The sequence below is a fragment of the Eublepharis macularius genome, chromosome 11 (genome assembly GCF_028583425.1).
Source record: "Eublepharis macularius isolate TG4126 chromosome 11, MPM_Emac_v1.0, whole genome shotgun sequence".
NCBI lineage: Eukaryota > Metazoa > Chordata > Lepidosauria > Squamata > Eublepharidae > Eublepharis > Eublepharis macularius.
In genome coordinates, this window is record NC_072800.1 from 87,608,912 (window position 1) to 87,624,415 (window position 15,504).

Consider the following 15,504-nt stretch of genomic DNA (forward strand, 5'->3'; position numbering starts at 1 on the left):
GCCTTCTTCTCTTCTTTTCAGCAAAGCAGAGACAGACTCTTCGGCTCTGGCAGTTTTTCAAAATCCATCAGTGCTTGCGGATCCATGCTGCAAAGAAAGAGAAACAAAGCAAACTGGCGGCGTAAGCACTTTCCCAGTATCTATAAGAGGCAGACAAGGAACGGATTTATCCCTGGGAGTGCAGAACTGCAAAGAAACAGATTCTGTCAGATCTCCTAAACATCTGGGCACACATCTGTCCCAGCACCAAAGTGCCTTCCGGTTTCTTTCCTCGGGCACCTCTCCACAATGGAATTCAATGGGAGTTCTTTAGCCTGCAATGGTAAGTTTAAGAGCAATGATTTTTTAATACCTGTGCCGTTTAATGCGCCTAAAACTCCTCCACAGATCCTTGCATCTGCATGTTTTTATGCAAAACAGGACTGAATTTTGCAGAGCCACAGATGTTTTAAGTGATGTGTCACCCAGAAAGAATTAGATGACAATCATTTTAGTCATCTTTTAGGAAGGGAATGGCAAAAACAAAGAAACATTTTCTTTTCTACTGAGTAGTTTTGGGGGTTTGTTTTGGAAAAGTCTCTCATGGATATTAGAACACTCTCAAACTGAGTCTAGGGACAGTATTTTCTTACTGAGTATATTAGCTGTTGGTGCCGAATGAATTGGTTTTTGATATCAACACAAAGAGTGACTGCTTTATCTATTTTGGGAGTACCAGAGAACTTGTCTTATTTGAGATTTCAACCACAGTAATTTTGCAGCAATGTATTGAATTTTGTAACTTTTGCTAACTTCAGCGACAACAAAATTACGCACATTTAGGAAACCAAAATGTGAAAAAAATGTACTTTATAGGCTGTCGGGAAAATGTTTGCTTGTTGAAGCTCAGGTTTTTAAAAATATTTGAGATGGCATGATACTCCCCGCAAGGAATTCACTTGTTTGGCTTAATAACTAATAATAATAATATTTAGCATTGGCATAGTGCTTTCAGTGTTCAAAATATTCCACATATGTCATTTTATAATCCTTGCAATGCCCAGGCAAGTCCGATCTCACCAAATCTTAGAAGCTAAGCATGGTTCGCCTTGGTTAGTAATTGGATAGGAGACTTTTGAGGAAGACCAGGGTTGTTATGCAGAGGCAGGCAATAATAATAACAACAACAACATTCGATTTATATACCGCCCTTCAGGACAACTTAATGCCCACTCAGAGCGGTTTATAAAGTATGTCATTATTATCCCCACAACAAAACACCCTGTGAGGTGGGTGGGGCTGAGAGAGCTCCGAGAGAGCTGTGACTGACCCACGGTCACCCAGCTGGCTTCAAGTGGAGGAGTGGGGAATCAAACCTGGCTCTCCAGATTAGAGTCCCGCGCTCTTAACCACTACACCAAACTGGCTCTCCGCAAACCATCTGTGAGTCTCTTGCCTTGAAAACCCCAGCAGGGGTTGCTGTAAGTCAGCTATGACTTGAAGGCACTTTCTACCGCCCAATCCTTATGACATCCTTGTTAGGTAGGCCAATATGTTTTTTTTCTATATTGCAGCTTAATAGAATAGTTGTCTTTCAGATCCTACTCAAACTACTGCACTACCACACTGGGGCTAGCATCTATTGGATCTGGGTGCATTTATCTTTCCCCTGATATATGACTTGCATTTATCTTCTTTTATGACCTGAAATAGATAAGGTCCTTGTACACTAATGTGATTCAATTAATTCTCCTGGCCTAGCTTTCTTCAAGAAGTCTCCCCAAGTTAGCTTATTTGTTTTCAAACACATTATCCAGAATACATCTCATTTCCCCTCTTAGGTACAAGCAGGAAACCACGCTGCCAGAGCAGGCTTAACTGGAAATACTGATTCAGCAGGAGGGACAATTTTTACAAGCTCGAGCTAGAAACTTGGCAAAGGGGTAGAAAAAGGACCTGTTCAGTTACACCAGGACCCAGGCTGGGAAACGTCGGATGAAGCCTTTAGCCACTGGAGATCCAGTGACGCAGCTTTCGCTCACATAAACCACAGTGCTTATTTACGTGGAGAATGCTGTGGAAAGACTTGATTAAGCAAGTGGGCTAAAGGTCAGTGAGACCAATGTTAAGAAGCGCAGAGTCAGACCTTCTGGCTTAGTATTGTCTTACTTTGACCATCAGCTGCCCTCCAGGGTCTCAGGCAAAAAGAAGGGGCTTTTAGACACCCTCAACTTGCCAGGAATGTATTTATTTCATTTATACTCCGCTTTTCTCCTCAACGGGGGCACCCTAACTGGCTTACAAGATTCTGCTCCATTCTCTTCTCACAACAGCCCTGTAAGGTGAGTCTTTCTACATGAGACATCTGACACGTGAAGAACACGTGTCGGGAGATGCAATGTTAGCCGGGAAGAGTAGTTTAAAAAGACAGAGCCAGAGGCAGGGCAAAGGCTTTGCTAGACACTGGAGCTGTGTGAAGAGGCTGTGAAATGCCAGAAGGGAAACTTCAGCCCATTATAACCTCTCCAGGTCCAAGCCCAGCTCTGGAAGGCAGCTCCTGCCCATTTCCATTCCTCGCTGCCCTCTGGCTGCGATCTTATACAGTTTTAGACTGGAAAGCTGAAATTGATGAAGGCAAATATGAAATTAACAAAACCTCTGAGACTTAATCTCAGCAGGCTCTGTCTTTTTAAACTATGCTTCCCAGCGAACATTGCGTCTCCTTACACTTGACCAACACATGCCGAGATGTCCCGTGTAGAGAGACTCGTAGTTCAGGCTGAGAATGTGTGACTGGTCCAAGATCACCCAGCAGCTTCCAAAGTAGAGTGGGGATTCAAACCTCGTTCTCCCAAATCCTCGTCCAACACCTTCACCCTTATATCACTTTGGCTATATCAATGTAATAGCCATTTAATTATTGTCAAAGGATGCTTGGAATTGTTGTTTGTTGAGAGTGCTGAAAAGACTCAGAAATCCCAGACCCTCCTTTTCCCGTTCGTTAACTGGGATGGAAAACTAGGATTAAGATAGAATGTCCAGCCGTGTTCATACTTCATGGGAAATCATAGGAAAGACTAACTATGGTTAGCAAACCAGCCTCAAACCTTGTTTTGCTCCTGTTTAGATACAGCCTTGCTATCCATGACTGTCTGAAGAAAATGCCTTGATCTTTTAATAGAGGCTTACTATGTGGAAATGGACAGATGAAGATCAATAACATCGCCTAGTAAATAACATCCCATTAAGCCTCCATTAAAGGAATACGACATTTTTTTTTCTCCAGGCAAATGGCAACAATATAGGGGTGTGCCCTACATTCAGGCAATCATGCTATCCGTGGTTAGTTTAATTAAAACATGGTTTGCATTATGCCTCTACCTGTTATAGTGGCCCTTATGACTTGCACCATGTAAACGCCAAAGCAATGGAAGGAGAAACCTGGTTAAGAATGCAAGGCTAGGGTTGTCAACCAGGTGGAGGCTGGAGATCTCATAGAAACATAGAGCTGGACGAGACCCCACATCCCTGTATTTATTTTATTTATTTCAGATTTTTATTCCGCCCTCCCTGCGACTGGGCTCAGGGCGGATAACAACATACTAAAAATACAATTAAAATGTTCATGTATGTTAAAAACAACACATTTAAAACAGAATGGTGGACAGCCTTCACAGGGAGGGTTAAGATTTATACACCCCTTTTTCCAGACCGGCGGAGGCCCAGCCTCAACCATATGCCTGGTGGAACAACTCTGGCTTGCAGGCCTGGCGAAAAGATAGTAGGTCCTGCCGGGCCCTGATTTCAGCAGACAGAGCGTTCCACCAGGTGGGAGCCAGGACCGAAAAGGCCCTGGCTCTAGTCGAGGCTAGGCAGGCCTCCTTGGGGCCAGGGACCACCAACAGCTGTTTGTCCCCTGATCGGAGCGTCCTCTGGGGGAATATATGGGGAGAGACGATCCGGTAGATATGCTGGTCCCAGTCCACACAGGGCCTTATAGGTCAATACCAGAACCTTGAATTTGATCCGGTACTCCACTGGCAACAAATGCAGCTCACGTAAGAACGGTGTTATATGCACCTTATTTGGCACTCTCGTAATAACATGCACCGCTGCACTTTGTACCAGCTGTAATCTCTGGGTCAGGCTCAAGGGCAGCCCCGTGTAGAGTGAGTTACAGTAATCTGTACAAAACAGGAAATCACAGCTACCCCCCCCTCACACCCCCAGTGACTGCTGCTCTATGCCTTGAAGAAGGCAAAAAATCTCCAGGATCCCTGGCCAATCTGGCTTGGAGGAAAATTCCTTCCTGACCCCAAAGTGTCAGTCCCTGGCAGGTAGATCCCCCAAGTTCTCCACAGCAACCACACAGGTGTATCGGTTGAAGTATCTTTATTAGAGATCCATCAAGTTCAAGGCACTCAGACAATGGGATTGGCAGAAGTGACGTAAATGGGGTTGGTAGTGTTAGTTATAGGGAAGATTCCCGTCTTCAGGATAGTGACTGTTAAGTTCTGGCGTGAAGGAGCCAGGGGGGTCGAAGGGGAGAAAATAGGTTTAGGCTAGACACAGAGCAAAGAATGAAATCATCTCAGTTCCCAAGAAGGATACATCTCAAGCGCCTTCAAGGACACTTGCTTGAAGCGGCAGGGACAGAGAAAGTAAATACTCACAAGATAACCCACTGGTTTAGCATCAGTAAGAAACTTCCCGTGCCCTCAGAGGATCAGCACATAACACAGAATACATATATGGCAGTAATGCAGGATGGCGTGTATGACACAAAGTGGCGATCAGAATTACAACTGATCTCACGGCTAGAGATCAGTTCCCCAGGAGAAAATGGCTGCTTTGGAGGGTGGACTCTGTGGCATTATACCCTTGCCCTGAGAGATTTCAAGTGACCTTTTGCATATGAGTAAGCTGTTTGTTATCCAACACTTTGGGGAAAAAACCAAGCACAGAGAGGTTTGAAATTATTCCCTGGGTGGCTCCAATTTTGCTATTTTCCAGTGAACACTCTATGGGGACAGTAGTTGGTTAATTGTCAGTTGAGACTGGAACATCCGCTTGGCATTTTCTCTCCTACCCTAAACCAAAACAAACTGGAATCGGTATCGGGCTGCCTTGAAAAATCTCTCTCTTTAATCTAGAATATTTATCTCCCTTTTCGACCAGTAATTTCATAAAGCTATCTTTCCATCCTCACCACGTTCATATTTATTACATTGGAGACAATCCATTGCAAGGGACTCTGGGATAAATTAAGCAAGCTTCCAAGTTCCACAGGACTCTTTGTCAGGGGAAAAGTGTTTGTTTTTTTTAAAGTGAGTTGTTCTTACATGCCAAAACGATTGTGCAGCCAGAATCGGAAATAATTTTCCAACTCAAAAAGTCATTCAGGAGCCCTTTTGAAGAGCGCCTAGCGCAAAACAGCGACTGTGTTCCATCATTTCGAGAAGATTGGTTTTGTTTCCAATCTCACACTGCAGCAACACCAGCAATTCACAGGGCAATCCTATGTGATCCTATGCTGAGTTACTCCAGGCTAAGCCCACTGAAATCGAACAGGTAAGACTGAAGTAACTCTGCCTAGGACTACACAGTTTGTTTCCTCTGTGAATAATTTTCCACTGTGAATAATTTTTCAAATACATGTGATGAGTCACCCGCCCTCCTCGCTGCTTGCCCTGGCATGTGCAATTCATCTCCAAATCTCATGATTGCTAATTATTAGCCTATTAAACAAACTGTTTGTTATGCTGGCAAATTGCACTTCAGCCTTCTGAGCATATTTTTGTCCAACCCTTCCTCCAAAGAGGTCAGGACATGGCTCTTCCCGCCCCTGTTTTGTTCTCACAACAACACTGTGAGGTAGGTTACAGTGAGAGAAAGCCACTTCATGGTCAAATGGGGATTTGAACCCTGACATCTTTGCCGTGGCACAGGAGCAAGGAGGGTCATAGAATCATAGATGACAAATTGGAAAAAGAGGATAGTATTTTAATTTTATATATGGTAACAGCAGCATGGCTCTTATATGCTCAAAAATGGAAGTGCAAGGATCTACCTTCATTGGAAGATTGGACTGGAAAGATGATGGACTTAGCTGGGATGGCCAAACTTACAGAGTTAATCAGAGACAAAACACTCTCTATATTCATGGCAAACTGGAAACCCTTTATGGACTATCTGCGAAAGATGAAGAAAAATGAATTAATGATTTCTGGGTTTGATTTTTAAGAATAAGGGTCTGGGATATCAAGAAGAAGAGTCACAAAAAATATATTAATGAGACCACAAGTTGATTGATAATAAAGTGGGAAATGTTGTAGGCGCTTATTGAATATGCTTATTCTTTTTACTGCTTTTTTAATTGTAGATTGATATGTAGGCCATTGTTGGTTCTTTGTAGTTGTATTTTTGTTATGTTTTACTGTCTTTCTTTTGCTCTATCTTTTAACTTTTCCACAATACAAATAAAAAATAATTTTTACAAATAGAATCAGAGTGGGAAGGATCCCCGGGGTCATCTAGTCCACCCTCCGGCACAATGCAGGAAATTCACCACTATTGCCCCCCACACTCCCAGTGACCCCTGCAAAAAAAACCCCTCCAGGATCCATGGCCAAACTGGCCTAGAGAAAATTGCTTCCTGACCCCAAAGTGACGATCGGCATTACCCTGGGCATGTAAGAACTAAGCACTGATGTAACCCTTCCTGCCCTCCCTCTCGTGATCTGCCCAGGTTCACAGAATCAGAATTGCTGTCAGAGGGGCCATCTAACCTCTGCTTAAAAACCTCCAAAGAAGGAGAGCCCACCACCTCCTGAGGAAGCCTGTTCCACTGAGCGACCGCTCTAACTGTCAGGAAGTTCTTCCTAACATTTAGCTGAAAACTCTTTTGATTTAATTTCAACCTGTTGGTTCTGGTCCGACCTCCACCGGGTAGTCACTGCCCATAGCATGAGGGAGCAGCCAGCCTGGCCATAGATCCTGCCATACAGGGCTTTTTTTCTGGGAAAAGAGGTGGCGGAACTCAGTAGATTGCCCTTGGAGAAAATGGTCACATGGCTGGTGGCCCTGCCCCCTGATCTCCAGACAGAGGGGAGTTGAGATTGCCCCACAGGAGGGCAATCTCAACTCCCCTCTGTCTGGAGATCAGGGGGCGGGGCCACCAGCCATGTGACCATTTTCAAGAGGTGCCGGGACTCTTGTTCCACCGCGTTCCAGCTGAAAAAAAAGCCCTGCTGCCATGTGAGAAAACCAAAGCTGGTTTTGACCACTGTATCTCTGCAGTGGCTTAGGGCAAAACTGCACCTTATGGTATGGTCGTCTTCTCTCAGCCTAGCCTACCTCATGGGGTGTTTTTAGGATAAAATGGGGAAAAGAGAATCAAGCACTGTGGTCAGCATTCCTTCTAGGAAGGGTAAGATAGAAATGCACTATATAGGTTGATATAATATGATATAAACTCTATTTTCTGATAGTCCAGTAGAAAAGAGCAAGAGTCCAGTAGCACCTATAAGACTAACAACATTTGTGGTAGGGTGTGAGTTTTCATGAGTCACAGATCAGTTCTTCACTCAGTGACAGACAAACGTGGCTACCCATCTGGCCCACACACTCAATTCTGCCTTGGAAACATGTCTGCCTAGGAGATACAAATTTTCAAATACATTTTCTGTCTCTGTTATTACAGGTCAAAGAGGTTTGGCAGGATTTTAAAAAGGGGAAGGATCTCTGTTGTACTACCTTCAGTTTCATAATAGGTGGATTTGGTCGTGTCGGTATTCTATTTGCCCCCTCATCGGCAAATAAGGAGATAACAATCCCAGCCTACCTGACAGGACTGTTGTGAGGGTTAACAAGATAATGTTTGTGAAGTGCTCTGCCCACTCTAAACACTGGCCGTTTCCACACGTGTCCACCCCTCCTGAAAAATGGCGCAAAACTTACAGAACGGCGCGCCTTCATAACGCGATTTTCCATAATGACTTCGCTTCATGGCGTGTTTTCTGACATCATCGCGCCACGAAGCAAAGTCATCGTTTAAGAATATCGTGCCATGAAGGCGCATCGTTCCGTAAGTTTTGCGCCATTTTTCGGGAGGGGGAGAAGACATGTGGAAACAGCTGCACTCTATAATGCTTAATTCTTATTGTGAGTCAATGAATAAAACTGAAAAAGCAAGCATTAAAAAAGAAAACAATGGGGGCAAAAGCGAGCGTTTGATTTCTGGAATAATCCAGGAAATGTGATAAACATTCTGATCTCATCTTTTCAATGAGCAGGGAAGAGAAAATAGAAGAGCGTGTATACTTTTCTTCTTATCATCTAGTTACACTTCTTCTTTGGCAGTGCCCCCAGTTATTTGAGCGGAAGAAAGGCTGAAGAAAGCTGAATTGTTCTTTCTGTCTTGGTTTCCTTCAGAAGTGATCTTGCCCTCCTTTGTGATAGCATAATGAAAAACGGCCCTTTATTTCACTTCCCATTATGACCCAAAAGTGGTAGATGGATTCCAGGGCGTCTCGCTTAGGTAGTGTTGTGCAAACAAGCCTTTGTTTAGTAAAAATAATGATGAACCTAAAAAAAAAAAAAACCTAGGCGCATGATCCTGTACGTGTGTGTGTATGCCATCCAGTCGCAACCAACTTATGGTGACACCAGTGTGGGGCTTTCAAGGCAGCGATGACCAGAGGTGGTTTGCCATTACTTTCCTCTACAAAGCTACCCCAGGTTTCCTTGGTGGTCTCCCATTCAAGCTCCATCCCAGTTTAGCTTCCGAGATCTGACAAACTTGAGTGATACAATGTCATTCCACCACCCGTGACTGAATGTGGGTTGTAAAATAAATAAATAAATCTGATATTGAGAGGGAAGAAGGGGAAACTAGATTCTTGGAAATTCAGAGCGAGAAGAGGCATTCTAACAAAGTCAGCATTCTAAGAAATCATTAAAAACATAAGTTGCTGCACTTTATGCAAATTAGACGCCATGTTGAGATTTTAATTGTGTGCTCATATGGTATTTTATTATATTATGTATTGTTTGTTTTGGTTGTAACCGGCCCTGAGGCTGCTTGGATTGGCTAAACACAGGGTTGCCAGACTCCAGGTAGCGGCTGGAGATCTCCTGGAATTACAACTGGTCTCCAGGCCACCGAGATCAGTTCACCTGGAGAAAATGGCTACTTTGGGGGGTGGACTCTATGGAATTATGCCATGCCAAGGTCCTTTCCCTCCCCAAACCCCACTTTCTCCAGATTTTTCACCCGCCAGATCCCCAGGAATTTCCCAACTTGGAGCTGGCTAAATATCTAGCTAAATATCTAATCTGTGATATATACGAAAGGCAAGCTGTATTGGTGTCAACTCACTTTTTATCCTCGCACAGACATACTCTGGCCTCGAGGCTGCTGTGAAGTGCCCGATTGCCGCTGGGAGGGGGCAGCTGAATCGTGAGGTGCAAGGAGGCGTGCTTAGTCCATCAATTCAGTGGGCCCCCTCGCAGTGGCAAGAGGGTGCTTTGCAGTGGCCTGGAGGCCAGAGCGGGAGGGCGCTGAGGGAAGGTGTGGGAAGGAGTGCTTAGGCCATTGATTCAGCATCCTTCCCCCTGGCAGCAAGCAGGTGCTTCACAGTGGCCTCCTAGCTGAGTAAAAAGCCCCCTTGAATAATTCGGTTTTGCATCATTTGTGGAAAGCCAGGCGAGTGGGGGCTCTCTTGACCTCCTCAGGCAGACCGTTCCACAGGGTAGGGGCCACCACAGAGAAAGCCCGTGTACGGGCTGCTGTTGATTTTGCCCATGAGCAGGCAGGCACATGAAGTGAATAACTAAATATAGTTGGAGAGGAAGGGCAGTTAAACATAGGGGGTGAGAAGGAGAGAAGGAAGCAGGGAGAGGGGAGAGGATATGGGGGCTGCCAGAAGAAAAGAATGGAAATAGTTTGGAGAAGGGGATACAGGGGGAAATGAATTGACATCTGCAAGTCCTTGTAGGGCCTCCGCTTGTCCTCATTTTAAAAGCTGAATTGTCAAATTATTCTTAAACAACATGTTCTTTTAGACATAGCGTTAAAAGTCTGTGGCAGGGAGAAATGTGTATGTGTGTGTGTGTGATTTATGCATGCGTATACATAAGCCCTGACCTGAATAGCCCAGATGAGCCTGATCTTGTCAGATCTCAGAAGCTAAGCAAGGATGGTTTTGGTTAGTAATTGGATGGGGGAACCTCCAACGAAGACCAGGGTTGCAAAGGCAGGCAATGGCAAACCACCTCTGTTAGTCTCTTGCCATGAAAACCCCACCAGGGGTCGCCATAAGTTGGCTATGACTTGAGGGCACTCTCCATCACCAAGGCATACAAAACTAAGGAGAGGGAACTGTATTTATTTGAAAGAACTGTGTCTGGCTTTCAGGAAAGTGAATTGACTAAGGCAATAGATATAAAAGGGAAGAACATGATTACAAGGCAGAAGAAACACTTGAAATACCTGTCTGAAGAAGAGGAGTTAACTGTGTCAGTCTATAGTAGCAAAATAGTAAAGAGTCCAGTAGCACCTTTAAGACTAACCAACTTGATTGTAGCATAAGCTTTCGAGAACCACAGCTCTCTTTGTCAGATGCAACTTGATTGTAGCATAAGCTTTCGAGAACCACAGCTCGCTTTGTCAGATGCAACTTTACTGTAGCATAAGCTTTTGAGAACCACAGCTCTCTCTGTCAGATGCAACTTGATTGTAGCATAAGCTTTTGAGAACCACAGCTCTCTTCGTCAGATGCAACTTTATTGTAGCATAAGCTTTCGAGAACCACAGCTCTCTTTGTCAGATGCAACTTTATTGTAGCATAAGCTTTCGAGAACCACAGCTCTCTTTGTCTGACGATGCATCTGACGAAGAGAGCTGTGGTTCTCGAAAGCTTATGCTACAATAAAGTTGGTTAGTCTTAAAGGTGCGACTGGACTCTTTACTGTCTGAAGAAGGGAGCTCTGAGACTAAAAGCTTACACTTTGAAAATCTTGTGGGTCTCTAAGGTGCCACTAGATTCAAATTCTGCTGTTAAAATAGCAGTATGATTTTCAAAAATTAGCACGTATGTACCCTATTCCCCTCTCAGAAAGGTCCTGTTTGGGAGGGGTGTGTGAAAATGCATGAAAAATAGAAAACTCCTAAGACTGTGTGCATGTGTGTTTGCTAATGCAGAAGTGGTGTGAGTTCCTCTTGCTGACACTAAACGCTGCCGCAAGGTGGAACTTGTTTATGACCCAAGACCACAGCACGCCAATTGCATTGCACAAGGAACATAATGCTGATTTGGACATTTGCTTTTCTCGAGAACGTGGGTTTTCCCTAGAAATTATTTAAATTCTAGAATTTCTCTAGAAATTATCACACAGGACATAGGGTTGCCAGCCTCCAGGTGGTGGCTGGAGATCTCCTGGAATTACAACTGACCTCCAGGCCATAGAGATCAGATCCTCTAGAGAAAATAGCTGCTTTGGAAGATGGACTCTACAGCATTATGGCCCTCTGAAGTCCCTTATCTCCCCAAACTCCACCTTTTCCAGGCTGTACCCCCCAAAATCTCCAGAAATTTCCCAACCTGGACCTGGCAACAAGAGATGGTGGAGACCCAGAGTAGTGTTGTATTAGGATTTTGGGGGGACCTGAGTTTGACGCTGAGCCAATCATCCTTTATCAGCCGAGCCTACCTCACAGGTAGGGTTGCCAGCCTCCAGGTGGCGGCTGGAGATCTCCTAGAATTATAGCTGGTCTCCAGGGCATAAAAACCAGTTTGCCTGGGGAAAAAATGGCTGTTCTGGACAGTGGACTCTAAAGGACCATAACCTGCTGACAACCCTCCTGTCCCCAAACCACGTCCTCCCCAGGCTCCACCCCTCAAATCTCCAGGAATTTCAGTGCATGAAATAGGTGGGAACCATACATGCCCCTTCCCCCCAAGCTCCTGGGAGACAGGATGAAATAAAAACATCATAAATGCAATGTCATTGCTGGAACAGAGCTACAAGTTGATCTAATTCCTAGCGCTAGATTTGCCAACTCCAGCCTGGGAAATTCCTGGAGATTTGGGTCGGTGGGGGGTGCCTGGAGAAGGCAGAGTTGGGTAGGGGAGAGAGAACAAGCAGACCTGTGATGCCACAGAGTCTGCCCTCTGATGCTGAGATTTCCTCCAGGGGAACTGATCTCAGTTATCATAGAATCACAGGGTTGGAAGGGTCCTCTAGGGTCCTCTAGTCCAACCCACTGCAAAATGCAGGAAATTCCCAAATACCTCCCCCCACCCCGACACTCAGTGTTGTCTGGAGATCAGTTGTAATTCTGGGAGAACTTCAGAGTCCACCTGAAGGCTAGTAACTCTACCTAGCGCTCTGCCATGAGGGACAATGTATGACGTTATGCTAGTCTGTAATGTCTCAGCCTGGCCTACCTTACAGGGTCGTTGTGAGATCAAAATGGGAGAAGAAAATGTTTGCTGCCATGAGTTTGGAGGAAATTAAAAATCTAATAAATATTTTTTAAAAAATCACTCTTACAGTGAAATCCTAAGCAGAGTAACTTTGCTTAGGATTTCACTGTTTGAGTACAATTTTCTTAGGGTATTCTTACGTTATATCAGTCAACTGGTAGTCATCTTGGGTTACCCTCCCCCCTCCCCCACCGCCCATCTTGGGAGCTTTAGTGCAATGAGTGGAGAGTGCTGAAAATAAACAATTTCCTCTTATTTCTCATGGTCTCGCTGGAGGAGACAAAATATTTTCATGGAGTAGCCACAACCGTTCTGCACATTTAATATCATTTGCATGTTTTGCATTGCATGTAAAAACGGATAAACACCTAAAATTTCTGTAACACAGCTAAGCAAGGGCCAGTTGGTGTTCTGTTGAACTCTATGGGAACCTTCCCATTGTTTTAAAATTTTATTTTACTAACAGCTCTCTTCCAGCACTTTTCAATGAATGAACATCAGTACAGTTCATCCAAGAGGGACCCTTGTATCTAGACAGCACGTTAGCGTACTTGAGTGGATACATTATCTCAGTAATCTTTGCAATGCCCTTTTAAGGTAGGCTAGCATCCTTATCCTAGATTGTAGATGATTGGGAGAGGGGGCTGAGATGAGATTTAATCCGGAGTTTTCCCAGCATGGAATTTATACCCCGCAGAGGCATCATAAATATATTGACAATTAATAAATATACTCTGCGTCTGCACATGTTTTTGTCGCTGACTCCATGGGACTAAAAGATGATCAACTGCAGCAAGCTCATGACCGATCTAGGTGGTTTTATTAAGCAAATCTGTTTTCTAGTGCCATAGCCTTTGTGTGTGTGTGTAAAGTGCCCTCAAGTCACAATTGACTTATGGCGCCCCCAGCAAGGGGTTTTCAAGGCTAGCAAGAAGCAGAGGTGGTTTGCCATTGCCGTCCTCTGCAGAGTCTTCCTTGGTGGTCGCTTATCTGGGTACGGACCCTGCTTAGCTTCCGAGATCTGATGAGATTGGACTACCGAGATCTGATGAGATTGGATGTCTTCCCTCCCTCCAGAGCCATTAAGGGCACTTAAACTGCATTGACTCTAGTGGGATTTTGGCAATCTTGTAATGTCGAAGAAAAGAAGGCAATTGGTGCAAAGGGAAGAATCTTTAATAATAATACAACCCCTTTGCGATTCTTCCCTTTGCAGCAATTGCCTTCTTTTCTTCTTTTTGCCTTGGTGCAGCCCTCCCTTCTTCTTCAGTCTAGTAATGTGCCAGAGAGATTCAGCTGTCTCTTTCTGTTGCCATCTTCTGCCAGTGGGTGAAAACTTTTCTGTATTGTCTGGCATGCTCTCAGTGATCCTTCCTGCCCTGTGTTTTAATCGTCATCTTTACATTTTTGTCTGTGTATTTTAGCTGCAGTTTTATTTGTTTTTATGATGAGTTTTTCTTTGGTTTTTATTATGTGTGTATTTAATTGGTTAGGCACTTTGATGGCCCTGGTAAGGGTAGAAAGGTGGGGTATACTTTTGTAAATAAATACATAAATAACTTTGATTGTAGCCCGCTCCATCCCTAAGAGGCTGAAATTCCAGCTACGGATGTTGCAAATTGTGGGGATAACCGATAAATTTGATCGGCCGTTGTTACCTTTTCTGCGTACAATTGCTGAAGCTCCCAAGTGTGTGTTATGTGCTGTCAAGTCAGCTCTGACCTATGGCGACCCTATGAATGAAAGACCTCCAAAACGTCCTCTCATGAACTGACTTGCTCAGATCTTGTGATGCGGAAACTGTCCTGAGAAGAGCTGGGCCAAAGCTCTTTTGAAGCAAGGGCATGGATTAGTGCCTTGAAGTATCGTATCAGGACACTTAAATCTGAAATGGGTTATGGATAGATGCCACTTATTCATAAAGATCCATTTACATCATCATGGGAAAATCTTATGGATTCTAAATTGGATCTACCAATGAGCTTTATAAAATAATCAAGGACCTTATTTCAGGGCTGAATCTAGGGTTGCCGGTGCCCGGGACAACGCAAGTCTGGCCACCCTTGCGCATGCGCGCTCCCAGCACTGCATGATGATGTCACTCCCTGTCCTGCGGGGCAGGTGAATAGCGTAGGTGGCCTCCAAGCCATCCATGCCACTCACTTGCCCAGCAGGACAGGGAGCGTGTGGCAAGCTGGCTGCCCTCTCAGCTGGGCAGGCGAATGGCACAGAGGGCTGGGAGGCTGCCTGTGCAATTTGCCTGCCCAACAGGACAGGGAGCACGTGGCAAGCTGGCTGCCCCCTCAGTGGGGCAGGCGAGTGGTGCGGGCAGCCTCCCAGCCCTCCGTTCCATTCGCCTGCCCGGCTGAGAGGGTGGCCAGCTTGCCACGCGCTCCCTGTCCTGCTGGGCAAGTGAATGGTGCGGGTGGCTGCTCAGCTGCCCACGCTGCCCCTGGCACGCTCCCGGCAGCTGGCAGCTGCGCCCGGCACCCCCTCTTTGGCAGCGCTGGGGGTAGACTACCTCTTGCCCCCCTCAATCTGGCCCTGCCTTATTTTAAAACTGGACTATAATAGTACATGCTTTCATGCCCAACGAATTTGTCCTCCTATGGCATTATGACTACCGTTTCAACATAAAATACCAAAATATTTATACATACTGACGATTCCTAAGTTACGATGAGCCTTTATGATGGCCCGAATGGACACGTTATGGTCAGCGGTGTTAATTGGACGTTATTCAAGGATTCCCTGTTCTGAAAGAATTTGTTCATACCCTTCAGGAAGAATTGAGGCTATAGCACATATTGTATTCGCCCGCTGAGAGTGGAAGCTGAGAAGAAATTTCTTTTGCCTTTATTTTCTCTAATTCTGGAGTCTAGTACGACAACCGAACCTAAGATTAGTTGGCTTCTTTCAGATTTTGATTGTAAGTTTACCTTCTGTATGGCAAATTTTTTTGCAGCCCTGTTTTTGTTCTGTTGTAGTCTATGTGGCTTTTGATGACATAATTAAAGTAAATTTTGCATTAAATGCA

General features: G+C 44.9%; 1 protein-coding gene across 1 annotated transcript in view; it reads left to right on the forward strand.

Moving 5' to 3' along the window:
* The first annotated feature begins 82 nt into the window (after nt 1–82).
* Nucleotides 83–15,504, forward strand: part of PLCD1 (phospholipase C delta 1) — a 69,974-nt gene continuing 54,552 nt past the window's right edge. The window contains exon 1 of the mRNA XM_054990876.1: nt 83–322. Within this exon, the coding sequence (XP_054846851.1) occupies nt 289–322 (34 nt within the window). The 5' untranslated portion in view covers nt 83–288. The remainder of the gene's footprint in view (nt 323–15,504) is intronic.